The 26,276-nt window shown below is 46.7% G+C and overlaps 1 protein-coding gene across 3 annotated transcripts in view; it reads left to right on the top strand.

The window, feature by feature from the left end:
* The window catches only part of ASAP1 (ArfGAP with SH3 domain, ankyrin repeat and PH domain 1), a 352,190-nt gene that overhangs the window by 18,696 nt on the left and 307,218 nt on the right, over nucleotides 1-26,276 (top strand). For 2 of the 3 annotated variants that reach the window (XM_059043152.2, XM_059043147.2), the window contains exon 2: nucleotides 18,670-18,755. The exons of the other annotated variant lie outside the window; for it this stretch is intronic. In XM_059043152.2, the coding sequence (XP_058899135.1) occupies nucleotides 18,697-18,755 (59 nt within the window). In that variant the 5' untranslated portion in view covers nucleotides 18,670-18,696. The remainder of the gene's footprint in view (nucleotides 1-18,669; nucleotides 18,756-26,276) is intronic. 3 annotated transcript variants of the gene reach the window in all.

The following is a 26,276-nucleotide window of genomic DNA, read 5'->3' as shown; positions in this document are numbered from 1 at the left end:
AGATCACTGTGTATCTCCCATTTCCTAGCTCGCTCCATTGATTCGTTTTGTTTTTTAACCTCAAAGCCTTTCACCATTTCCTTTTTATTAATTTTAAAAAATTATTCTTTTGTAACAGCTTTATTGAGGTATAGTTCACATATTGTACAATTCACCCGTTTAAAGGGCAGAATTCAATGGTTTTTAGTATATTCACAGAGTTGTGCAACCCTGATTACCATCAATTTTAGAACATTTTCATCACCCTGGAAAGAACCCCATCCATACCTGTTAGCAGTCACTCCCCACTTCCCCCCCAGTCCATACTGAAGCCACTTGCTTTCTGTTTAGTTTATGACATACTGATATTTATTTATTATTTATTTATTTATTTTTGGCTGTGTTGGGTCTTTGTTGCTGCGCGTGGGCTTTCTCTAGTTGCGGCGAGCGGGGGCTACTCTTCGTTGCGGTGCACGGTCTTCTCATTGCGGTGGCTTCTCTTGTGGCGGAGCACGGGCTCTAGGCACGTGGGCTTCAGTAGTTGTGGCATGTGGGCTCGGTAGTTGTGGCTCGTGGGCTTAGTTGCTCTGTGACATGTGGGAGCTTCCTGGACCAGGGCTCAAACCCGTGTCCCCTGCATTGGCAGGCAGATTCTGAACCACCGTGCCACCAGGGACGCCCTGGCTAGCAACATTTCGAACCTCATTCCTTGGCTGGAGCTCTGCCATGCGGCCGTGCCCAGCCACGAGGGAGCCTGGGAAATGTAGTCCAGCTGTGTGGCCAGGAGGAGGAGGAAGCCGAGTTCTGAACACCCAGCAGTCTCTGCCGCACGTGGCAAGTGGACCTCAAAACCTTGTCCCGTGAAGCTCTGCTGAAGGAATGGGCACTGTTTGGCCTAGAGAAGCAAGACTCCGGTAAGGTGGTATTTGTGACCCTTGGCCTAGAGAGATCTGAAGTCCCTCCCATCTGGAGATGCTGTGATTCTGTTCATTATGCACTCAGTGTATACAGCAAGGGGTGCAGCTGGGGTTCGGCTCTGGCAAGCTGGTGCCAGAGCCTGCCTGCCCAGCCGCTACACTGTATGTTCCTCCTTTGAGTCTGATACCAGTTCTAACATTATTCTTGCCACGGAGGGAGATAATTTGGTGTTAAGAGGAATGAAAGAAATCACCCTTTGAGCTCCACCTGATGTTCTGGATACATTTTATACGTTTTCCTGAATAAGTGGGGCAGTAATCCTAAACCAACCCAGTGAAGTTGGTATTAGTGACTCTATTTGACAGATGAGGAAACTGAAACTCACAGACGCTTAGACACTCACCGGATGTCACTGGCTGGGAAGTGGTTGAGTGGGTATGTCAATGAGGAAACTTCCTGCGACATAGACCAAAAGGGGTTTAAATGAAGCCACGAGGAAGCACAGTCACTCACATACCTGCACGGGGTGGGGATGGTGTGAGCAGGGGTGCTGTGTCACCGTCCCCACAGCATGTTCAGAGCATCCTTGAATTAAGATAATTCAAGAATTGCATAAAGGAGTTTTTGTAATTGAGGTAAAATTGACATGAAGCTAAGCATGAATCGTTTTAAAGCACACAACGCAGTGGCATTTGGTACAGTCACTGTTGTTTGACCACCAGCTCATCACCCCCAAAGGAGACGCTGTACCCACTAGACAGTCACTCCTCATCAACCCCCTTTCCTTGTCTCTGAGCTCTGGAGACATCTCGTGTGCTCTGTGTCTCGAAGGATTTAGCTATTTTGGATGTTTCGTGTACGCGGATTCATACAATCTGTGACCCTCCGTGTCTGGCTTTTTCCCCTTAGCACAATGATTTTGAAGTTCATCCGCGTCAAGGCACGTATCAGTACTTCATTCCTTTTTATGGCTGAGCGGCATTCCGGTGCGTGGCTAGACCACGTGTTGTTTATCTGTCCATCTGCTGATAAACACGTGGGTTGTCTCCCCCTTCTGACTATTGTCAGTGGTGCCTTTGTGAACATCCACATACAAGTGTTTGTTTGAAAACCTGTTTTCAGCTCTTTGGGATGTATACCCAGGGATGGTATTGATGAGTCATCGGCTAACTCTGTGTTTGATTGTTTGAGGACCCGCCAACTTTTCCAAGGTGGCTGGACCATTTTACATCTCCCTCAGCAACGTATGAGGGTTCCAGTTCCCCACGCCCTCGCCAAGACTTATTTTATGTTTTTTGGTATTCCGGCGGACCTGGCGGGTATGGCGTGGCATGGCGTGGTGTTTTTTTTTTTTTTTTTTTTTTTTTTTTGTGGTACGCGGGCCTCTCACTGCTGTGGCCTCTCCCACTGCGGAGCACAGGCCCCGGAGGCGCAGGCCCAGCGGCCATGGCTCATGGGCCCAGCCGCTCCGCGGCACGTGGGATCCTCCCGGACCAGGGCACAAACCCGCGTCCCCTGCATCGGCAGGCGGACTCCCAACCACTGCGCCACCAGGGAAGCCCAGCGTGGTAGTTTTGATGTGCACTTTTCTCACGACTGATGCCTTTGAGCGCCATTCCTGTGCTCGTGGGCCACATAAAGGGACCTTTCAGAAGGTGTGGCAGGTGCAGGGAAGCTCCAGGGACAGTGCGGGGGCCCCGGGCACGTGGCCCTGGGGCTCCTGTGTCAGTGCACAGTTGGAGGGGTGGGAAGGGAACAGTTGCTAGAACCCGGAGACAGCAAGGGCACGAGGAGGGGTCCTGACCGGAGCTGAGGCTTGGGTTGAGGGTGGCAGCCAGTTCACGGTGACCGCCCCCAGACAGGGAGCAGGGGTGGGGGCCGGAGGGGGGCAGCGGGGAGGATGATACCTCACTCTCTCCCTCCCTCCTGTCTCCTGCTAGGGCTCCCTGTTGGCCCAAACCGTCCTGCAGCCAGAGGGTAGGGGGCCCTTGTGTTACTAGTCCCTGGAGGCCGGTTTGGGGCACAGAGGAGGGGATGGCGGAGCATGAGGGCCACGTAGCACAGAATTAGCATCTGTTCCAGGAGCCCCCGCTCCATTTTCCTATAGTTCTTCAGGTCTGTCCTTCGTGTGTGGGCTTCTCTCTGACACTGGTAGTGAGACAGGCTGCATCCACTTGGAGCACCTTTACTGTAACATCCAGAGGAAGAGAGAAAACACCATTCCTTAAACTTCTTCTAGGAGACTGAGAAAGAGCTTTCCCAGTGGCCCCCTGGGGGCAGACCTGCCTGAAATACCCCTGTCACCCCTCCAGGAAGGCAGAGCCAGCAGACGGAGACTAGGTCCTCTCTGACCACATCCTCTGAGTGAATCTAGCCATGCCCGAAGTGACATCCATCCCTGGGTTTCTCAGTTTGGTCAGCCCATAATCTCCACCCTTCTCTCTTTTTTTTTTAAAGCCAGTAGTTGGGTTTTCTGCCTCAGGAAATTGGCTTCTGCAAATGTGGGCCCTCCATGCTTAAGTGATTCAGAGGCCCCCTTTGCACAATAATCCCAGTGCCGTGAGAGGGAACTGGTGTTTCCGCCCTATCTCTTGTATCAGAGCAAGCCAGGAGAACCGCTTCCACAGAGGAAGCAGCCTGACGCTGGAACGTCCTGACCAGCACACGGAGTCCTTTGTAAGGGCCCCGGATGGTATCTGGGGACCGCCCAGCAACCTGTCGTGCCCACAGGAATCGGCCTGCGTTCCCCTGTTGCAGGCCTGCTTTTCTGTGTGTGTGCGTGCAGCTGGACATAGCTGTGTACTGGAGCGTGGCCTTTGTACATGGCATGGGGTCCCCTCTTTTCTTCTTTCCTTTTTTTGGTTATATATTGTAAACCACGTGAATCACACTCGTTCAAGATTTTATGTGTTTGTAACAAGGGGGAAGGGTACCCACGTCAGCTCAGGCTGCCACGTTGCCAGAGCGAGAAGTGTCTGATGTTCTTTCTTCTCTGTCTCCCTGGTTCCCAGCAAACACAGCAGTTGTGAGACCCGGGCGTTATCCTTCTCATTTTTCCCCGGTGGCACCTGAGGCTCTGAGGATCCAATGGACTTTCCATCACATGGTTTGTCTCCAAAGCAGATAGGAGAGGCCAAATGTCCTGCTGCTTTGGGGCACAAATACTCCCACCTCAGACCCAGTTCCTTGTGGTTCTTTGTCATTTAAGGGAAATAGAGTTGGGGAAGGTGAGAAGGCTTGATTCTAAGAGAAGTTTGGTTCATACCAGGCCCCAGAAGATGATGCTTAGGGTGACCTACATTTGAGGCAGTTGCAAAGCAAGAGGCTTGCAGGAATCCATGGCCCTGTTTAGCTGGTGTTGACCGGTTGGCAACTGGACTCTGACCGGAAATGAAAGTGTGCCTGAAAGTCTCGGTGTGAGGGTGTTTGTTTAGGTGGTCATTCGTTCATTCATTCAACGAATGTTTACTGAGCCAGGCACTGTGCTAGCCACGGGGTCCCCTGGTTCCCCCAAAGGCTTCTCTGGAAGCGTGGGGATGGGGTGTGGGGTTGCTTTGTTAACAGCTCTGTTGTACCTGCCTCGGTGATGTTCCCAGGGCGTTCCAATCTGGTGAGCATCCTGGATTCGGTGACTCCAGTGGCGGTGGCATGAGTGGTGCAGGAAGTGGACTCGAGCCTGCGGTGAGTCAGCTGCATCCAGGCGTAGCATCCTAGCATCCTGCTTGTGTCGCCTGTCACCTTGGAGACAGACAGCTGTGAAACAGAGATTTACTTTTTTTTTTTTTTTTTTTTTTTTTTTTTTGCGGTACGCGGGCCTCTCACCGTCATGGCCTCTCCCGTTGCGGAGCACAGGCTCCGGACGCGCAGGCTCAGCGGCCATGGCTCACGGGCCCAGCCGCCCCGCGGCATGTGGGATCTTCCCGGACCGGGGCATGAACCCATGCCCCCGCATCGGCAGGCGGACTCTCAACCACTGCGCCACCAGGGAAGCCCAACAGAGAAGATTTAAATCCTCAGTAGAAGGAAAGAGTCTTGACTCTGGAGAAATTTCATTTTGAAAAGAAGTCTTGTAGACATGGGTTGATTCTTCTGGGTTTACAGGCAGTAAAATTCCTAAGAAGCAGAGATGAATTTTCAGAAAGAAGTTTGAGGATTGGGGTCGCCCCAACAGTGGTGTCATAAGGCTTTCTCAGGGTGGGGCTGGAAGGTAGTTTCTTGTCGGGCTTCCTGTTCTGGAGGTAGTGAACTGGGAAAGCTGGTTTAGGTCATGTGAATATTTCCCTGTAGCTTAAAAGGAACCCCCAATTTCTCATTTTGACAACTCATACAGAAGTCTCTCTGATGTTTCCCTTGTTTGTTTTACTCTCATTCTGATCATGTATTCGGTCAACAGGTGTTAACTGAGCACCTGTGAAGCATGTTGCATCATCATGTCACATGACTTTATTATAGTGTTGCATCTTAAACACAGATCGCCTCTGCCTTCAAGAATGAGATGAAACCAATGAGTCAGGCCCCTCTCTACAGCCACACCTGCTCTTCCTTTTCTCTGCCAGTCTGTCTTCTTTCTCTTGCAAAGCCATCTTCTTCCAGGAAGCCTTCCTTGATTGAACCTGCCCCTCTGTCACCATTCAGCAAGTATTGCTTTGTGCCCACTGCACACCAGCCTCTTAGCCAGGGGTTTGGGGGTCAAGATCAGAGATTTAGAGGAGAGTAAGTCATGGTTCTTGTCCCGGAGGAACTTCTGGTACCGAGCAAGGTCATGGGAGCAATGTTAGTCTTTGTATGGGGAGGGTTCCAGTATGTTCCTGCCGTTGTATCAGTGTGGCATTTTGCCCTTATTTCCTATTCTTGGGTATACTTAATGAGATTGTAAGTTAGCTGAGGGAAAGTGTCAGCCCATCAAAAAGTACTGTTATTATGCTACATCTATTATTCATTCAACAGGTATATCATTCATTTACTCTTCAACTATGTATCCAGTCCTAGAAATTGGAACCCTTGTGCACTGTTGGTGGGATTGTAAGATGGTGCAACCTCTGTAGAAAACAGTGTGGTGGTTCTTCAAAAATTAAAAATAGAATTACCATATGATCCAGCAAATCCACCTCTGGGTATATATCCAAAAGAACTGGGGTCTCAAAGAGATACTCAAACATCCATGTTCATGGCAGCCTTGTTAACGGTAGGCAAGAGGTGGGAGCGACCCGAATGTCCACCAGTGGATGAATGGATCAACAAAATGTCATATGTACACATCATGGAACAGTATCCAGCCTTAAAAAGGAAGGAGGGACTGCCTTGGTGGCGCAGTGATTAAGAATCCGCCTGCCAATGCAGGGGACACGGGTTAAGGCCCGGTCCAGGAAGATCCCACATGCCGTGGAGCAACTAAACCCGTGCTCCACAACTACTGAGCCTGCGCTCTAGGGCCCGCGAGCCACAGCCCACATGCCACTACTGCTGAAGCCCACGTGCCTAGAGCCCGTGCTCCACAACAAGAGAAGCCACCGCAGTGAGAAGCCCGCGCACCGCAACCAAGAGTAGCCCCCGCTCGCCGCAACTAGAGAAAGCCTGAGCGCAGCAACCAAGACCCAATGCCGCCAGAAATAAATTTATTTTAAAAAAAAAAAAAGGAAGGAAATTCTGATACATGCTACAACATGGATGAACCTTGAGGACATCATGCTAAGTGAAATAGGCCAGTTGCAAAACGACAAATACTGTATGATCCCATTTATGTGCAGTATCTAAAGCAGTGAGATTCACAGAAATAAAAAGTAGAATGGTGGTTGCCCAGGGCTGAGGGGAGGAGGTATGGGGAGTTGTTGCTTAATGGGTGTAGAGTTTCAGTTTTACAAGATGAAATAGTTCTGGAGATCTCCTGTTATAACAATGTGAATATACTTAACACTACTGGACTGTACACTTTAAAATGGTTAAGGTGATAAATCCTGTGTTATGTGTTTTAACCACACAAAACTTTAAAAAAATGTACGTATCTGGTCCTTTAGAACAGACATGTTCAAAGTACTGAGAATTTTCTGGTTTACAAACCAGACCAGGTCCCTCACCTCATGGACTTACCTCTGTAGTGAGCACTGAGTACGTGCCAGGAATTATACAGCCGTCCCCAGAGTTAGCTACTAACCATCCCACTCCCGCAGCTGGGGAAGTGGAAACACAGGTGAAACAACTTGGCCAGATCCCCAGAACAAAAAGCATATCCAGGGGTGGGAGGCCTGAGAATCCGGAGCAGGAGGCCAGCCTGGCCGAGGTTGCAGGAACTCAGACACGCTGGGCAGAGCCTGGCTCAGCGTGCTGGCACAGGGAGCCTGGGAACGTGGCTTAGGCTGGACACTGTGACAGAAGTATCCGCGCTGGGTCTCAGACATGGCAGAGGGGTCAGCAAACATTTTTCCAGTGAAAGCTCTTTCTTAGCCCGTGGCTTACAACTTGCCACTCTGTGTTCTCTGAAGCCCCTCTTCCTGTCTTTTCCGTCTGGTGTCCCCTGTTCCTCCCTCAAAACCTGAAGCTGCTTCCACCTCCCTCGTGAAGCCTCTCTATGTTGCGTATTCTGTACTGATTCTAAACTTGGTGCCAATGTTCATTTTTGCACCATCGATTTCCCTCTCTGCCTTACGTCGGAGGAAGGTGTCCAACTTAAATATGGCGTCTGTTGAACTGTTGTAGGAATGAATGGATGGATGGATGGATGGATGGATGAATCTGTCAGAAGAGAGGATAGAGGCATATATTTATTTCATAGTTGTACAATATAATGGGCAGCATAATTAGATCTTGTTACCTGTGAACTAACAAGTGGGGAATCCCTTCCCTTTATTTATCAGCAGTGCAAATGTGCATGGGTTCCAAGCCTAAGTTGTCTGAGCCACAGATAGATGGGAAATTGTGGGGTGAACCCTCTTGCAGGGGCAGATGTGCTTTGATGGATTCTCTGAGTGCTCTGAACAAGATGGTTTAGACGTCTCATTTCTCAAATTTACAGCCTTCTAAGGACTGCTCTGGGCTTTCAGTAGAAGCGACTTGACATTCCTTAGATATACTTTATTTCCTTTGACTCTGAGATGCCTTTGATTGCAACATGCGTTCTTGACATCATCACAGCGCTGGAGGAGAAAACAGAAGCTCTGCCACATTACATTTCATTGATGGGAAGACACACTGTGTTCCAGAAACAGTAAAATGTGAAAATAGGGCTGTCCACACAATGGAAGGAATAATGCGATTCCAGAGTGTTGTCAAATTGGGTTGCCTGGGTGAGTTCATGCTGACTGGACCTACTCCAGGGAGTTAGGAGTGAGCTTGAATTTGGTAAGGCTGGTCTTGCTGGCTGGTCGTAGGTCTTTTTTTAGTTCTAGCACGAGGAGAGAAATCCATACAGCAGAGACCTCTCTCCCGAGGCTGCCCCTGCTTTGAAAGGTTGGTGGGATTGGAAGGAAAGAAGTCTTTTGGAGCCAGACAGATCCAGGTTCTACTTCCTAGCTGTGAAAACCCTAGCGAGATGCTCATTCTGTCTTAGCCTCAGTTTCCTTCTCTGTAGAATGGAACAATAATTATACCTGTCTCTTAGAGTTGTTTTGAAGATTAAAGAAGTTATTGCTTGTTTAGTGCCCGATACACATAGGAAGCATGCAATATACGCTGGCTGTACAATTATTTTTTCAATTAGTGTTTAACCTATCAGAGCTGTTGTCTCCTCTGTAAGGTGGGAATCATAATCACAGCTCTGCTCTCACTATGAGGGGCTGGGTGAAGAGTTAGCGCAATCGAAGGTGGCAAAGTGCCTGGTGCCCACACAGGCTCTGCGTGGTGCCTAGCGGGCACTTGGCAGTAGGGGCTTCCTTCCAGGGGGGTGAACACCTTTCCATGCAAAACCCTTTCTATCCTGATTCCCTTTTCCTTGGGCAGGGTGGAGGCCAGACCATGGTCCTAGCCTCCCTGACTGTCCCTGGGACAGCGGCCCGTGGACAACAGGATGACCAGCTACAGGAACCATGTATATGGGGCTGGCCTTGCTCAGAAGCTGCCCAGTCGGGACCCTGGGCTGCTGACGTCCTTTCTAGTTGTGGGTTGTCACTGGTGGGGCACCTGTCCATCACACATCTGCTGTGTGTTAGCACTTCTCTCGTCCTTGTATGACGGCCGCATCTGGGGCTATTAGTTCTCTGGCGCTTCTAAGCCCCCCGCCCCTTAGTGGCCGAGAGCAAAGCCCTCAGGCAGGAGGTCTCAGCGGTTGCTTGCAGTAGGGTGCACTTGGACTTTAATGGACTTGTCAGCGTCAAGGCGGTGTGCGGGGGCACCATCGTTGTCTGCTGCCCTCTGAATATTCCAGAAGAAGACACAGACTCACAGAAGTGAAGCTCACGGCCCAGAGTCACACAGCAATTGGGGGGAGAACCAGTGCTGCAACAGAAGTCTTCCCGCTCCAAACAGTATCCTCTTTCCAGTGCTTGGGAAATACCACCCCCCGCCTCCGCGCCGCGCCGGGCTGCCTGACGCTCCTCCTGCGCGGGGAGCCCGGGGGCTCTCGCTCGCTCGCTGTGCGCTCGTGCACCGGTAAACACGCGGTTGTTTGCAAGGACCTGGATCGTGCTATTAAAACAGTTGGTAGCACAACAAACCCTAGGTACCTGCAGGTTTCACACTTCACACTTGCAGTTCTTCTCAGGGGACCCCAAAGGAAATGTGTAATTTCTGAGGTGCCACCGACTGAGCTGATCCTGCTTCCGTGGGCTTGAGGAGCAGGCAGTGTGGCTAGTGGGTGAGCCTAGCTGGGCCCCTGGCCCAGCAGCTCTCAGGGTTACTTGCTTGTTCTCTCCTTGGCTCACTGAGACTGTTTTGCTGGCACTCACTTATTTAAGATTCACCTAATTCTCAGGATGCAACTTTTTAAGATGCTGAGGATTTATTATTCACCTTCAGTACGTAGGTTCGTATGGCACCTGGCACTTTTTCTCGTTATCCGTGAGGTTATTTGGTTAAGGTCTGATTCTCTTAAACCCGGGCTCTAAGCAGAGACCAGCTCCATTTTGCTAACCATTATTATATCCTTGACATTTAGCTTAAGAAACATTTTTTTCAATAAATGAATGAATGAATGGATGCATTTTTCCAACGGATGATTCTCACTTATGGGAAGCTGTAGCCAATGGGACATAGCATGCAGTAGGCACTTACTAGATGTTTGTGAGGCAGGTCCAATAATGTGTTCACACCCAGATGAGATCACTTATGAGAGTTCATTCTGTCATTTCTGTACCTGTCCCCCTACCCCGACCAGACTACGGTCTCAAGCTACCCAGCTTCGCCTCTGCACTGTGACCCGGTGTGCAGTCCACTCAGGAAACCGGATGTAAGACATGGTTACCGTCATCATGAGTTTATAATCCAGCCAGACAGTGGTTCTGGTCTTTTGGATCGTGGGTCCTTTGCTCTGACCTCTTCGGAGAGGAGAGACCCAAACCGTCTTTGTCTGTTATTTTATCCAGCGAGTGAGGCAGGGGATGGTCCGGGCGGAAGTTCAGCAGTGACGTCATTGTTAGGTAGGGCACCTAACCGTCCTTGGCTTTCTTGGGGCCGGCTTCTGCAGAGTATCGTCTGCTTCCTTCTGTAGCAAACCGTGATTTTGACCCTGGGCAGATGGAAGCAGTAGGAACAGTCCAAGCACTTGCTGGTGGGCGGGGGAGGGGACACGGCGAGAGTCCAGAGTTACCTGGTCAGAGGCCACAGGGGAGTAACTTGGGGCTTCTCGGGGCAGATAGGGAGGCAGGGCTTGCTTGCTAGTGGATATAGAAACTAAGAGACCCAGTGATTGGTACGAAATCCCCATGACCAACTCAGGTGGACTCTGCGTTCACCATTCAAGAATTGCCACAGGAGAGGAGGTTTGACTTACCTATTTGAAACAATCAGAAGATAATATATCAACAGAGGAATGGATAAAGAAGAGGTGGTACATATAAACCATGGAATATTATTCAGCCATAAAAAAGAACAAAATAGGGACTTCCCTGGTGGTGCAGTGGTTAAGAATCTGACTGCCAATGCAGGGGACAAGGGTTCGATCCCTGGTCTGGGAAGATCCCACAAGCTGTGGAGCAGCTAAGCCCGCGAGCCACAACTACTGAAGCCCGCGCACCTAGAGCCCGTGCTCCGCAACAAGAGAAGCCACCGCAGTGAGAAGCCTGTGCACCGCAACGAACAGGAGCCCCCGCTGGCCGCAACTAGAGAAAGCCCGTGTGCAGCAACAAAGACCCAGCGCAGCCAAAAATAAATAACGAAAAAATTTTTTAAAAAGAACAGAATAATGCCATTTGCAGCAACATGGATGGACCTAGAGATTGTCATACTGAGTGAAGTCAGTCAGAAAGAGAAAGACAAATATCATATGATGTCACTTATATGTGGAATCTAAAAAAAGGATACAAATGAAGTTATCTACAAATTAGAAATAGAGTCACAGATGTAGGAAACAAACTTATGGTTACCGGGAGAAGGTGGGAGGGAGGGACAAGCTGGGAGATTGGGATTGACATATACACACTACTGTATATGAAATAGATAACTAATAGATAGTTATAATAGATAACTAATAAGGACCTACAGTAGGAAGTCTACTCAATACTCTGTAATGGCCTATATGGGAAAAGAATCTAAAAAAGAGTGAAGATATGTATAACTGATTCACTTTGCCGTACACCTGGCACTAATACGACATTGTAAATCAACTATACTCCAATAAAAATTAAAAATAAAAGAAAAAGAAAATAATACAAAGTGGGATGTCTTCAGTCAGAATTCATACTGCCTTTACCTCGCATCGCATAGTAAGTAAAGCTCTGAGCTTTGAAGCCAAGCTGTCCCAAGTTTGAATCCAGAATCTGCCTCCACCAAGTAGCCGTGTGACCAAATGGTACATCAGTTTTGTGGGCCTCGGTTTTCTTATCTGTAAAATGCAGACAATCACAATTCCTTGCAGGGTTGTGGTGAGGATTGAATGCGATAATGAATGTATTATACGTAGGATGAGTCTGGTACCTAGAAAGTGATCAATAGGGGGCACTATTATTATTATTGTTGTCGTTTGTGCTGTAGGAGTTCAGAAATGGACAGATTGTTGGGCTGGGAAAGTTGGAGAAAGCCTTTTTTTTTTTTTTTTTTTTTGCGGTATGTGGGCCTCACACTGTTGTGGCCCAGGCGGAGCACAGGCTCCGGACGCGCAGGCCCAGTGGCCATGGCCCACGGGCCCAGCCGCTACGCGGCATGTGGGATCTTCCCGGACCGGGGCACGAACCCGCGTCCCTGGCATCGGCAGGTGGACTCTCAACCACTGTGCCACCAGGGAAGCCCTGAGAAAGCCTTTTTTAAAAACAAATTTTGGACAGATTGTTGGGCTGGGAAAGTTGGAGAAAGCCTTTTTTAAAAACAATTTTTTTTTATTGGAATACAGTTGATTCACAATGTTATGTTAGTTTCAGGTGTACAGCATAGTGAATCAGTTATACATATACATATATCCACTCTTTTTAATATTCTTTTCCCATATAACCATTACAGAGTATTGAGTAGAGTTCCCTGTGCTAAACAGTAGGTCATTATTAGTTACCTATTTTATATATAGTAGTGTGTATATATCAATCCCAATTTATGTCTCCCCCGCCCTTACCCCTTGGAAACCATAAGTTTGTTTTTTACATGTGACTCTATTTCTATTTTGTAGGGAAGTTCATTTGTACCCTTTTTTAAGATTTTGCATATAAGCGATATAGTATGATATTTGTCTTCCCCTGTCTGACTTACTTCCCTCAGTATGACAGTCTCTAGGTCCATTCATGTTGCTGCAAATTGCATTATTTCATTTTTTTTCTTTTTTATGGCTGAGTAATATTCCATTGTATATGTACCACATCTTCTTTATCCATTCCTCTGTTAGACACTTAGGTTGCTTCCATGTCCTGGCTATTGTAAATAGTGCTGCAATGAACATTGGGTGCATGTATCTTTTTGAATTATGGTTTTCTCTGGATATATGCCAGGAGTGGGATTGCTAGGTCAAATTGTAGCTCTTTTTTTTAGTGTTTTAAGGGACCTCCATACTGTTCTCCATAGTGGCTGTACTGATTTACATTCCCATCAACAGTGTAAGAAGGTTCCCTTTTCTGGAGAAAGCTTCTTGAGAGAGAAGGCACTTCGAGTGGGGCTAGACAAGCTAAGCTACTAGGAGGCAAGAGGAAGATTTGCCGAAATATGTATTCAGGCTTTTTTCTTTAGGTGTCTGGTTTTCTAACTACAGCTTCTACAGAACAGGAAAGAATCACATCAGTAAATAAGAAAAGTGTCTGCTGTGATGTTATGGGAACAAAGAAAACTGTCCAAGCTGTAGCCCGCTGCTGGTGACTCAAGAGTTGATAACATCCTCTATAAAAGGATACGAATCCCAGCATCCGTGAAGTCACTTCTGTTGAATAAGACTCAATACCTATTTGGTGACTGGCAATGAAGAAGGGCTGATGTTCTAAATGATTTATGTCCCTATGGCACACAGGAATTGCTTTCCGGAATGACATACCGTAAGTCACAGAATAGAATTTCAATGGAAAAAACAGAAACATGGGTGGATAAAAATTGCGATGCGTGATGATAATGAGTTCTAGTTCGCTCTAGCAGGTACTTGCTTCAAATCTTCCATCACTGGTGGCCGGGGGAAATGAGAGGTTATAGAGAAGAGCAAGGGGGTTGGTAGCACACGTTCACTCCTCTGATGTGTATTTATTGAACATCTAGTTATAGATGATGTGTGTTCCCTGCCCGTATCTTTGAGCCCACCCTGGAAGGCACTGCAGGTGGTGCCTGTTCCCAGGGGGGGCTTCCTGCATCTCTGTCTGAGGCCGTACCCTGGCTGTGCGTGGCCAGTGAGGCATGGGAGTGGGTGCATAAATGCCCCAGCTTCCTTACCCCAGGGTGGCAATTCGAAGGTGTGTTCCCATCTCTCAGAGGGTCCCCCGGGGGTTGTGCCCCAGGTGCCTAAGTGGTAACCTGCATGACCTCATGACAAGGTCCCTAACCTCTGAGTTTCAGATTCTTGTAGGATGGTTGTGTGGATTAAACAAGACGATCGTGTTCCTACCACCACTACTAGTTGCTGTTCTGCTCAGTGCTTGAACTACATTAACTAATTCTTAGTGACTGTATGAGGTGGGTACTCTAATTATCCCAATTTTAAAGATGAGGAAACTGAAGTATGCAAGGATAAATAACTCACCAAAGAGCCATAGTCTGAGTTCTAACCCAGATGCATTTGTCCTAAGGAGACAGCTTTTAATAAGCCAAACTGTTAGAGTACAAGGTCTAGCAAGGAAGCTGCTATTTATTATTATTAGCAAGTGCCTAGCATATAGTTGGTGGTCCTTTTATTTGTGCAGTTAAAAAAAGAGTGAATGTCAATAAAAAAAAGAAAAGAAAGAAAAAAAAAGTGAGCACCAGGCCTTGAATGGAGGCAGAATTCTAGATCAATAAATATTTGTGATTAAATGAAAAAAACCAAGGAAACGGGAATTCCTCGGCGGTGCAGTGGTTAGGACTCGGCGCTTTCACTGCCATGGCCTCAGATTCAGTTCCTGGTTGGGGAACAAAGATCCCATAAGCTGTGAGGTGCCGCCAAAAAAAAAAAAAAAAAAAAAAAAAGGAATGAATGAATGTTAGTTCCTTGAAATTATAAAAGTTTTTTGTTCTTGGCTCTGTCTTCCCCATATATGATAAGTCCAAGACAGATATTCCTTGAATGAATGATTGAATGAATAAATGCAAAGTGGAATTTTTTTTTTTAAGTTACTGGTAGTTCCCTGGTTCTAAGAAAATCATGTTAATTGAAATGCATTATTTATTTGACTTTTACAAGAACCGGTTCCAGAAAGGACATAGCTTTAAAATCCTAAGAGTGTTTATCTGTAGGGGATGGGATACGAAAATATTTTATTTTCGTGCCTTACTATTTTTCGTGATGGACCTGGATTACTTTCATAACCGGAAAGAAAGAATCTCCGTTTGAAAGACAAAAATCAGTTTCAAAGCATAAACGGTTTCAAAGCAGTGTGGGTGCAGCACTGACATATACGTAGATGCTATCCTAATTCGCGTGAGTTCAGAGTCGAGGAAGCAGGGTGTGAACTGACTTTGGTGTCACACGTCACACAGCAGTTTCACACACCATCTCTCTGGGGGTTCACGCCAGTCTAGTGACATAGGTCAGGCTAAGATAGTGATCTCATTTCACAAACAAGGGACCCAACAGCCGAAGAGGCTCACCGACCAGGATACTCTGTCCCTGCAGCCCCTCGTGAAGACCCATTAAAGGAAGTGGGACAAGGGTGGAGGTGGGTTGGGGTACCAGGGACTCATGTGATAGTTGTCTCTGAGCATCTGTGAGTTATTTTAAGGAGAGGAAGCCTGGCTTAGACTTTCTGAGTCAGACAGCCTGGGTCGGAACCCCAGGTCTGCCATGTGCTGTCCTGGACACACTATTTCATATCTCTGAGCATCGATGTTCTCATCTGTAGACCTGGACCAGTGTCTTCTCGTGAGGGTCAACTTGGCACCAAGTAGGTGTGTTTTCTGCAGGAGGTGGCTTTGCTGATTGTCATCACATCTGTTCTGCCTGTGTGCAAGGCTTTCATTTTCCCCAGTCGTGCTGATACTCATTGGTGTCCATAAATTAGCGTTCCCATGTGAATTCGTCAGGTTTTGCCAAGTAACAGAAACCTCAGAATTGCAGTGGCCTGCTTGATGGCAGGTGTTTATTTTCATGCTCGCGGGTCGTGGCTCAGTTGTGGTTTGGCTGATCTAGGTTGGGCTTGGCTGGCTCAGGCTGAACTTCAGGTTTGGTTCAAATCTGCCCCACGTGTCTTTATTGCGGGGTCCCGGCTGAAAGGCAGCAGCTGAAAGGGGCTAGGGAGACATACTCCTCTCATGACACATCACAGGAGGGCAAAGGATAGACTCGGGACCAGCATAGTGTCATTTCCCTCCGAATTCCATTGTAAACAAGTCAGTGGTCCAGTCCAGAATCCAATGCTGCATGGAAAGAACTACCACCCGCTAGAGTAGGAAGGACTACAAAGACACGTGACCAAGGGCAGGGATGTATGATTCAGATTCAGGTTGGCAGTGGAGAACAGGAGCAGTGATCCAGTCTATACACTGTCTTAGCTTGTGTGCTTGGGTGAAGCAAGGGAGGCGAAGGCAAGGCCAGGTGAGGCGTGGGCTGGGAGAGGCATTGCTTATTTATGCCGGTAGTGGAATCTTGTTTTTCATGCACATATAGTGTGTTAAGTTGTGATCAGGAGGTGAATGTTACGGGGAAATCATGGTCTGTGATTCTGGAGGAGAGCATATGTTTTTGCTTATGCTGGTACCACCCTGTCTTGATTATTCCAGCTTTGTAGTAGGTTTTGAAATGGGGAAATGTGAGTCCACCACATCATTTTGGCTGAGTTCATTGCATTTCCATATCAATTTTAGGATAAGACTGTCAATTCCCCATCTGACTTAAATGTGTGATTCAAAGTTCGGGAAGATTCAGTCAGTCACTGTTGGCATCTAAGGTTGAAGAAGGTGGTTTGATCATTTATCCAACAAATGTTTGTTAATATTGTGCTGGACGCCACTGTGTGGTTGGTGCTGGGGATGTGAGAAAATCCAAACACAGTCTTTGTATCACATGGCTTATTATCAAGTCAAATCAACATGTGTCTATCAGTCTTCACATGAATGAATGCGTAGTTAAAAACAGATAAATTCTGTAATCTAATCTAGAGAGTAGGAAGAGTTTCCCTGAGGAAGTAAGATTTGAAGAAACATAGGAGTTAACCAGCCAAAGTGAGAGAGGAAGCCTTACAGACAGCGGGAACAGCATGGGCAAAGGACCTGTGGCAGAAGGACCGTGGAAAGTTGCAGGATCTGAGAGAAGGTCATGTGATTGCAGCAGTGAGCTGGGCTGGACAAGATGAGGTCAGAGAGGAGGGGGGCAAGAGTCAGACTGTTCAGCCGTCTTTATCTGGAAGCACTGAGAAACCAGTAAAGAATGTTTAAGCTAGAGGTGGAGGGATGACACAGATTTGAGGTTTAAAATTTTTATTCTGCATATTAACCAGTCGTATTTGGATCTGGATTTTTTACAACAAAAAAACTTAAAAGGCATTTTTAACATTTATGACGCTCTTAGAAATTTGAACATTGGATATTTGGTGATATCAAGGAATTATCATCTTTTTAGGTGTGGTAATGGTGTTGCTGTTATATTTTTGTAAAAGGCCTTATGTAGCGATACGTGGCTGCACTCTTTTTTTAATATATAAATTTATTGTATATATTTTATTTTTGGCTGCGTTGGGTCTTCGTTGCTGCGCGCAGGCGGGGGCTACTCTTTGTCGCTGTGTGCGGGCTTCTCACCGCGGTGGCTTCTCTTGTTGCGGAGCACGGGCTCTAGGCGTGCGGGCTGCAGCAGTTGTGGCTCGCGGGCTCTAGAGCGCAGGCTCAGTAGTTGTGGCCCGCGGGCTTAGTTGCTCCGTGGCATGTGGGATCTTCCCGGGCCAGGGCGCGAACCCGTGTCCCCTGCATCGGCAGGTGAATTCTTAACCACTGAGCCACCAGGGAAGCCCCTGTGCTGTGCTATTAATGACTGAAATAAGACGTCTGGAACTTGCTTCTAAACACTAACACGAGGAGGGGAGGGATTAGGCAGTGGATGGGGTAGAGGACATTATGAGTTGATGGTGATTGGGGCTGGGTGGTGGGAATCTTTGTGTTTGTGTCTGTGCAGAATTCTGCATAAAACATAAAAAAAGAAAAAGATTGTTCTGGCTTCCGTGTAGGGGAGCAGATTTCAGAGGGAGAAGTGGTGATGAGGGGAGACCAATTAGGCGATAGCTGTAGTAGCCCAGGTGAGAATGATGGAGGCTTGATCCCGGGCTGTGTCAGTGGAGATGGAGAGAGAGAGACAGGTTGAGAGATATTTAGGTTCGAGACATGTGACTTAGGGATGTGGAGATGGTGTGTCAAGTGTGTCCCTAGGTTTCTGGGCGCAGATGGAGGTACCACTCTGAACTTGGGGAAGGACCCAGCAGGTCCCTTGGCTTCTCTTGTTTTCACACCCCCACTTCTGTTTCCCCTCCATCCAAAAATATTGAAGCTGTTGCCTTATGTAAAACCTTTAATCCCAGACTTCCTGTGCTCTGTGCACTCAGCAACTAATTAAGCTTTGGTATGCATGAATTAATTAAAATCCTCTCTCTGGTTCAGAAGGGCTGTCCTGAAATATGTAGATTCATATATATCTACCTTCTTCCTGGGGCTGATTCCCTTGGCTGGGGGAACTCCTCTGCTTCCCCATGGGCACACAGCTGTGGCTGTCTGTCTGTCCTACCTGTCAGCACAATTTAATTTCATGTTTAGGAGCTCAGGCCTAGAGATGTTAATGACTTGTAAATTGCTGTCCAACACAGAGCTAGAAATAGAAAGGCGAGAAGGATTCCTGAGCACTTGCACAGATTTACTGATGGAGATGTCAGCCCCGAAGTGGATTGCTGAAATAGTGGTTTCCCTTCCCGTTCCTGGACAGCCGCTGTGGTGTAAAGAACATTCCTAACAAGGGTGCTGGCTTCCACATGAAATCACATGTTGGTCTGAGACAATGTCTTCTGCCCAGTCCTACTGGATGACTCTTGTCACCTTTTTTCCTACCTCCCCATCCAGGTAATTTTCTGATGTGACGGCTGAGACATGAGATCTTCAGCCTCCAGGCTCTCCAGTTTTTCATCAAGAGATTCACTATGGAATCGGTGAGTGGTCTTAGCCCATCCTGTCCAGAGAGCCCAGCCCGGGAAATGTGGAGGGATTCTTTTGGGGAGGTTGAAATGCAAAAAAGTTGATCAGACTCAAGCACTAGAATCTGACAGAGACGCCATGGGTGTGGATATGAGAGGTGAACAGATCTTTGGCATTTGTAGAGCTGCAGAGTTTTTGAAGTGTTTCCTGTCACATTATCTATCACCTGTGTGCAGAGGGAAAGGTGGTGGGGTGGTGGTAAGAGAATGAAGTAAGGAATGATAACAAGAACAACACTGCCAACAAGAAGAGATGCTATTTTAGCTGAGTGACTCTTTAAAGACATTACTTCATTCAATCCACCCAACAATCCTACCAGGCAGGGCTTACCACATTCATTTTGCAGATAGAGAACTTGCTCGGCTGGATTTGAAACCAATTTTTCCTGATTCTAGGTCTCCTGCCTTTTTCCTCTTGCAGTGTTGCTTCTTGGTAGAGGTGTGATTTGTCCCATTTTGCAGCTGGGAATACTGGGGCCTGGCATAGGCGCACATGATAGAGTCTAAGGAATCTGACCTCAGTGGGTGGAGCTTTGTGTTAGTGGATGATAAAAAACTGCACTGGACCGGAAGTGCCATGGAAACTAGGCAGAGAAAACTCCAAGAGTCCAAGGATCTTAAAGTTGCCAGGGTGACTTGACACAGGGTCCACCTGCTATGACTGGTGTTTCCCTGAAGTCAGCTTAGTGGTGGAAAGATTGTGGGTGCTGCAGGGGTGGTTGAATTCTTGCTCTGCCAGCAACTTTCTGTGTGACCTCAGGCAAGTCATTAACCTTCTCTGTTCTGTTTTCTTATCTATGGAATTGGAGTAATAATAGTTACGTTTCAGATTTTCGTGCAGATTAGAAAAAAAAGTGTACAATAAAGTGTCTTGCATAAAGTAGGGACATAAAACATTGTAATTATTCCAGTTTTTAAAATGAAAGTAATTCTTAGGATCATTAGATAAGGAAGAGTGTCCTGAATGGGTAGGAGAGGTGAGAGGCTAGAGGCAGGGAGGCCAACCTGAGAGGCTTTGATGTGACCCAGACATGAGTTGACAGGCGACTGTTACCATCTTCCAGGATAAATGAGACTCTGCCTCTGCCTGTCTTCATGGTTTGATGATTACAGGGTTACCCAAGTAATGTTTTATTTTATAAATCAAGAATCCAACATGAAAGTGACATTAGTTTTGTAGATTTTTTTTTAGGTGATATTGTTACTAAACCAAACTTGGGTCTGCTCGCCTGACAGGCAGCAAGGTCAATCTACCGACACCAGGTTGTAGTGAAGGAAAGTACAGCGTTTGTTACAGGGTGCCAAGCAAGAAGAACAGGCAGCTCATGCTCAAGAGATCTGAATTCTCCAGTGGTTTTCAGGGAAGGGTTTTTAAAGACAGTGTGAGGGAGAGGGTCACAGGGTGAGTGATCAGCTTGTGCACAATTCTCTGATTGGTTGTGGTGAGGTAACAGGGGGATGTTTCAGGAAGCTCAAATCACCAACCTTTTGGTTCCCACCAGTCTGGGGTCTATGTGTTGGTGATCAGCATGCAGTTAACTTCCTCCACATGGTGGGGGTTTTAGAATCTGCAAAACAGCTCAAGGATATGACTCAAGGTTTTACCTATAGCCCCGAGAAGGAACTAAAGGTCCTTGATGTTGTTTTATGTCTAAATTGTTACTATTTTGTCTTGCTTCGCTGCTTTCTTTTTGCATTTTCTCACTTCTCTGGTTAAATTCGCTCTTTGGAACTTGGGGGAGGCCTAGGGGGCTAAAGCTTTTCTAGAAACAAGAGGTGGGGAACATGGGGGTGGGGGGGTGTCTGTCCCTGGGAAGGTCCTTCAGGGTCCTCCTCAGTTTCAATATTAATTACAATTGCAACAGCAGTGCATTATTTAGGATTAGGTTTTGCTATGAATGATGTAAAATCTAAAAGAACATTGGCTTAAACAGAAGATAGAAGTATATTTCTCTCTTACCTAAAAGTTCTAACCCAGGGTGGTACAGGGCTGCTGCAGCAACTGTGAGAGACCCAGACTTTTCCTCTCTTGTTTTTCTGCCATGTGGACCTCCTTCCCCACAGGGTCACCTCATGGTCCATTCTGGCTGCTTCTGTGCCAGCCATCACATCTACCAGCAGGAAGAAGGGAAGAAGAAAGGCAGGCCCCTTCTTTTAAGGGTATCTGCTTCTGGGTGTCACACTTGCTGCTTCTACTTATGTTCTGTTGGCCAGAATTTAGTCCTCTGCCTACATTTAACTGCAAGGAAGGCTGGGAAATGTGATCTTTCTTCTATAAGACCACTTGCTTACCAAAATTGAGGATTATTGTGAATGAAAAAGGAGAGGAAAAAAAAAAAAAAAGAAGAGAACAGATATTGGAGGACACATCTTTCTTTGCCATGCAAATAGTTATTGAAAGGTTGCTATTAAGAGGATAGGCTCGGTGGCCAGACTGTTGGTACTGTATTAGAATCCTGAATTCAGGACTCTATAGCTACATGACCTTGGGAAATCTACTTAACTTCTGTGCCTCAGTTTCTTTATCTGTAAAATCCTATTTTATACATTCTCGTAAGGGTTGCTTTGAACGTTAGATGAGTTAAGGTAAAGCACTTGGGCCAGTACCTGGAACGTCATAAGTGCTATGTAAGTGTTAGCTATTACTATAACTATTGCCTCTACTATTAGTAATACTACTTCTATTACCACTATTACTACTTCTCTTGTTACCATTACTGCTGCTTCTACTATTACAGCTACTGCTTCTACTGTCACTTTCATGCTTCTCCTTCTCTGTTACTTCTGCTGCTGCTGGTGCTGTCACTACTACTACTTCTATTACTGACACTATTACTACTCTATGACTGTTGTTGCCAGGTACCACATATACATGTATAAAATTTTATGCTCATAGCAAGGTAAGTATTATTTTCCCAATATGAAGATAAGAGTCAGAGAGCATAGTAACTTGCCAGATGGCATGCAGCTGGCAGGGTAGTGGTTTACCTTTGGGTGGGTCAGGGCATAGTGACCAGAAGGGAGCATGAAGCAGCTTCTGAGGTTCTGCAAACGTTCTGGGTGCTGGTTGCATGGGTGTCAAAATTCCTTGAATGGTACATTTATGAACAGGCAATTTTATGTGTTTATATTATAGTTCAATTAAAACATATCATGGAGCAGGTAGGTGTTAAAACATGAGTGAAACCACACCTGATTCTAAAGCCTGCACTCTCTTAACTATAACGTAAGGCCCAACACCTTTATCTCTCTTCACTTGTTTGTTTGTTGGCTCTTTCATAAGATGTATCAATCAAGTGCTTATTACTTATGTGCCAAGAGCTGGGCCAGGTTGCTTGGGATACAAAGGTACAAGCAGCACACACAGCCCTGTCCTCATCGGGCTTTCTGTCTAGAGGAAAAGGAAAGATAAATATCATACAGATTGCCAGCTACTGGGTTAGGCTCAGCGTGGGATGCCCTGGGGCCACAGGAGGGACACATAAACTGGTCCAGCCATGCAGGTCTGATAAAATGATGTCCATCTCACTGATTCCCGTCTCAACCAACTCCTCTGATAGGGCGGAAGGTCCCCACATCCGTGGGTAAGCTGACCACATCAGGGCCACATCAAAACACATAAAGCAGTTCTTTGCCTTCCCTGCTAACAGGCCCTGAGAAGGGGCCAGCTTTTCTTTTCCTTGTTTGTCACTGTGACAGTTGGGACCTCCACCTTGTGTCCCGCGGAGCAGACAAGCGCTGAGCTTTGGAGTTCAGTAGACAAGAGAGAAAACACACGGGAGCAGAGGCTTTCTAAATGTATCAGGACATGAGTCCAGGGACCTCTTACTTTGTTCATTTATATATTATGTATCTTCGTTCATAATAAAAATAAATGAATGAAGGAAGGAAGGAACAAAATCATACCCCACAACAATGCAGTTGCCATCCCTGGAGAAGTTTCAAGGCCAGAGGAATAAAGAACAAGATGTTCCCTTTTTTCACCTCGAATACCACCAGGATGGCAGGGGCAGCAACTGGCAGTGCAGTTGAATTCTGAGCCAGCAGTGGAAATCAGTTGCCCTTATTTTCAGGGGTTTTCTCCATCCGTAGAAATGAACTGACCATAACTTTAGACCCTCCTAAGCCAAGCCCAGGAGAAACCTCTTGGACTCCCTCTCCCCGCCTTTGCCTTTGCAAAGGTCACTGCAGACTCCCCGTCCTTCTTATGCTGCGGGCTGTCAGCCCAAATTGAATTTCCCTGGGCCCAGCTGATGTCCCTTTTTGGCCGCAGGGCAGGTGTCAGAGGCTGAATGCAGCACAGGGACAGGAAATGTGTCCCCCGAGCTGAACACAGAAACGTTGACCTCTGAACTCGGAGCTGCATTTCTGACATTGTTGGAAGGGTTGGAAAGCCTTATGATTTCTGGATGTGAAAGAAATGGAAATGTGTTTTAGAAAAACAATGTTCAAGTTCAAGTTTATGTAAAAGAAAAAGAAATGGGTTTTAGAACAATATTCAATTGTTTAGAACAACAGTATTCAAGGGGGGAGGTGAATTATATTCAAAGGGCTGTGAAAGCCCTTTCAATGTAATTGAGGCTGTTTGAAACTCAACTGGCTTATTCCATGGCCTCAGTTAGATGCATAGAGGAAAGAAATTACCTACCTAGACTGAGAATTAGGAAATTATGATCCTGGTCTTGTTTCCTCCCCTCCCGCCTTCCCTTCATTTTTTTCCTTCCCTCCTTCCAAATTTACTAAGAAGCTGCTGTGTACCACACCCTATGCTGAGTCCTGAGGAAATAGATGAATAGGACTCATTGCAAAGCCTTCCTGAGCTTATCATTTATTCATTTAAAAACATTTATTCATTTGACAAACATTTATTGAGCACCTCATTTGCTAGGATCTGTTAGTAGAGGGAAAAGACATAGTTCCTTCTCCTCCTGAGTTTGTACTTTATTAATTTTTTTCACTTGCTCACTCAGCAAACACTCTGTGAGCATCTGCTGTGAGCCAGGGACTGCGCCAGTGGCTGGCATTCCAAGATGAGCAAAACATAGTTTCTGTCTTGCTGGAGCTAAGAGACCATGCAATATGGTGTTCATCTCCTAGGGCTGCCGGAACAGAGTACCACAAACCTGGTGGCTCAGAACAGTAGAGATGTATTGTCTCACAATTCTGGAGGCCGGAAGTCCAAACCCAAGGTATCGGCAGGGTACTGAAGCCTGTGGGGGAAAATCCTTCCTTGCCTCTTCCTAGCTTCTGGGGTTTGCTGGCAGTCTTTGATGTTTGTTGCCTAGCAGCTGCGTTGCTTCGGCCTCTGCCTGTGTTGTCCCATGTCCTTCTCCCTCTGTGTCTCTCTTCCTCTCTCTTACGAGGACACCAGTCTTGTTGGAATAAGGGCCCACCCTACTCCAGTATGAGCTCATCTTTCATTTACATCTTAATTACATCTACAAAGATCCTATTTCCAAATAAACTCACATTCGTGGGTACACTGGACTAGGACATCAAGATTTTTGGGGGGGACACAATTCAACCCATAACAAATATATATAACCATGTAAAGCCACCTACAAGGGCACTGGGTGTGGGTGGATCCTGGGTAAGGATAATTTACCTCCTTCTTCCACTTTCTCTCTGCATCTAAAGGGTCTAGGCCTTTAGGGCAGGAAACCTGTGTTGCTCCGAGTGAGTGTTTTGGGATTGTTCGGCCTGGGAGGTGAGACGTTGTGCACTTACGTGGAGAGTCTTGGGTGGTGCAAGTTGGCGGGCAGCGTTCATTCCCACTACTGTTAGTTTTTGTTTCACGCGGTGGCCCTTGAGTCTGGGCGAACACCTGCCTTGATCAGGAGGCCCGGACTGGTGGTTAGAGCTGTGGGTTCCTGTCCTGGCTCTGTTGGTCCTCTGAGCCTGGGTCCGCTTCTTCCCCGTTCTCTGCCTCAGGCGTCTACTGTACCTCCCCCAGGGGTCTTGTGTGGGCCAGGTGGGATCAGATCTATAAAGCGTTTGCGAGAGCTCCCGGCCCTCGGTAAGTGTTGGGTGTGAGTTGGTGGCGGTTCGGCCAGGGCACGTACAACGTCCCCGGGAGAGGGGCTTACCCAGCTCATTCAGCACAGTCCCCTCAGTAAAGACTTTTGTCCAGTGTTTGAGGCCATTCACCATCAGAACATTTTTTCCATAATCTTTCCTAAGGACAGTTTTCTGAAATAGAGGAAACACCCTTAGCACAAAGACATCCACTGCAGCATTGTTTAAAATGGTAAACAGTGGCAAACAAGACAAAAAAGCTGCCTTACAATGAAGAATGAGTTAACAAATTAGGGCAAAATGATTTTAAAAAAATAGGGTAAAACAATGAAAAACAATGATGTAGCCATTAATAAGAAAATTATGGTCACTTTTTAAAGGTTATGAGAATGCTCATGATATAAATGTCATGTAAAAAAAAAAAAAAATGAAAGTTTTGGACTTCCCTGGTGGCGCAGCGGTTGAGAATCTGCCTGCCAATGCAGGGGACACGGGTTCGAGCCCTGGTTTGGGAAGATTCCACATGCCGTGGAGCAACTAAGCCCGTGCGCCACAGCTACTGAGCCTGCGAGCCACAACTACTGAGACCCGCGTGGCTAGAGCCCGTGCTCTGCAACAGAGCACCACAGTGAGAGGCCCGTGCACTGCAATGAAGAGTAGCCCCTGCTCTCGCAACTAGAGAACGCCCGTGAGCGGCGACAAAGACCCAATGCAACCAAAAATAAATAAATAAATATTTTTTAAAAAGAAAGTTTTATTTTTGAGGAAGTGACTGCATTTCCCTGTGCCTCAGTTTCCTCGTCTGTAAAATGGAGACTATAAAAATACCTTCTTTAGAAATAGGATGGAGAATTAAATGAGATGATACATGGGAAGCACGTGATCAACACCTGGCACGTATGAGGTGCTCACTAAATGCTAATTGTTGTTATTATTTATCATATGGTCTAAATTATGTACAAAATAGTCATAGAAAAATATTTAGAATAAGCAACAGAGATGAAACACACATTTTCTGTTTTGAATGTCTTATTCAAAGGACTTCATTCTGTGAGTCACTCAGCAAACATTGAGCCTCTCTGTCAAGCACTGTTAGCCCGCAGAGCAGGAGGTTTCAGTGTAGGAGAGGGCATCAGAATCCCATTTGAGGGCTTTTAAAAAAACACAAGATGCCTGGAGATGCTGATTTAATCGATGTGTGGTGGGTCCGAGGCATCCGCTGTCTTAAAAAAAATTCCACAAGTGACTTAGATTCTCAGGGTAAATATAAGGCACAGTCACTCCCCTGAAGAAGCTTGCAAACCAGGTGAGAAGGTGGGAACCGCAGTGTAACATAAGGAGAATATAAGTGCTCTAGACTGGGGCTCTTGACTCTGGGCCCCATGCGGAACTCTGTAATATTAAAGATCCCCTTGACTCCACCCCCAGGTGAATGGAATCAGACTCTCCAGGAGGTTCCTT

Source organism: Kogia breviceps, chromosome 17 (genome assembly GCF_026419965.1).
Source record: "Kogia breviceps isolate mKogBre1 chromosome 17, mKogBre1 haplotype 1, whole genome shotgun sequence".
Classification (NCBI taxonomy): Eukaryota; Metazoa; Chordata; class Mammalia; order Artiodactyla; family Physeteridae; genus Kogia; species Kogia breviceps.
The sequence above is the reverse complement of the archived record's forward strand: the minus strand, read 5'-3'. Positions and strand labels throughout refer to the sequence as shown.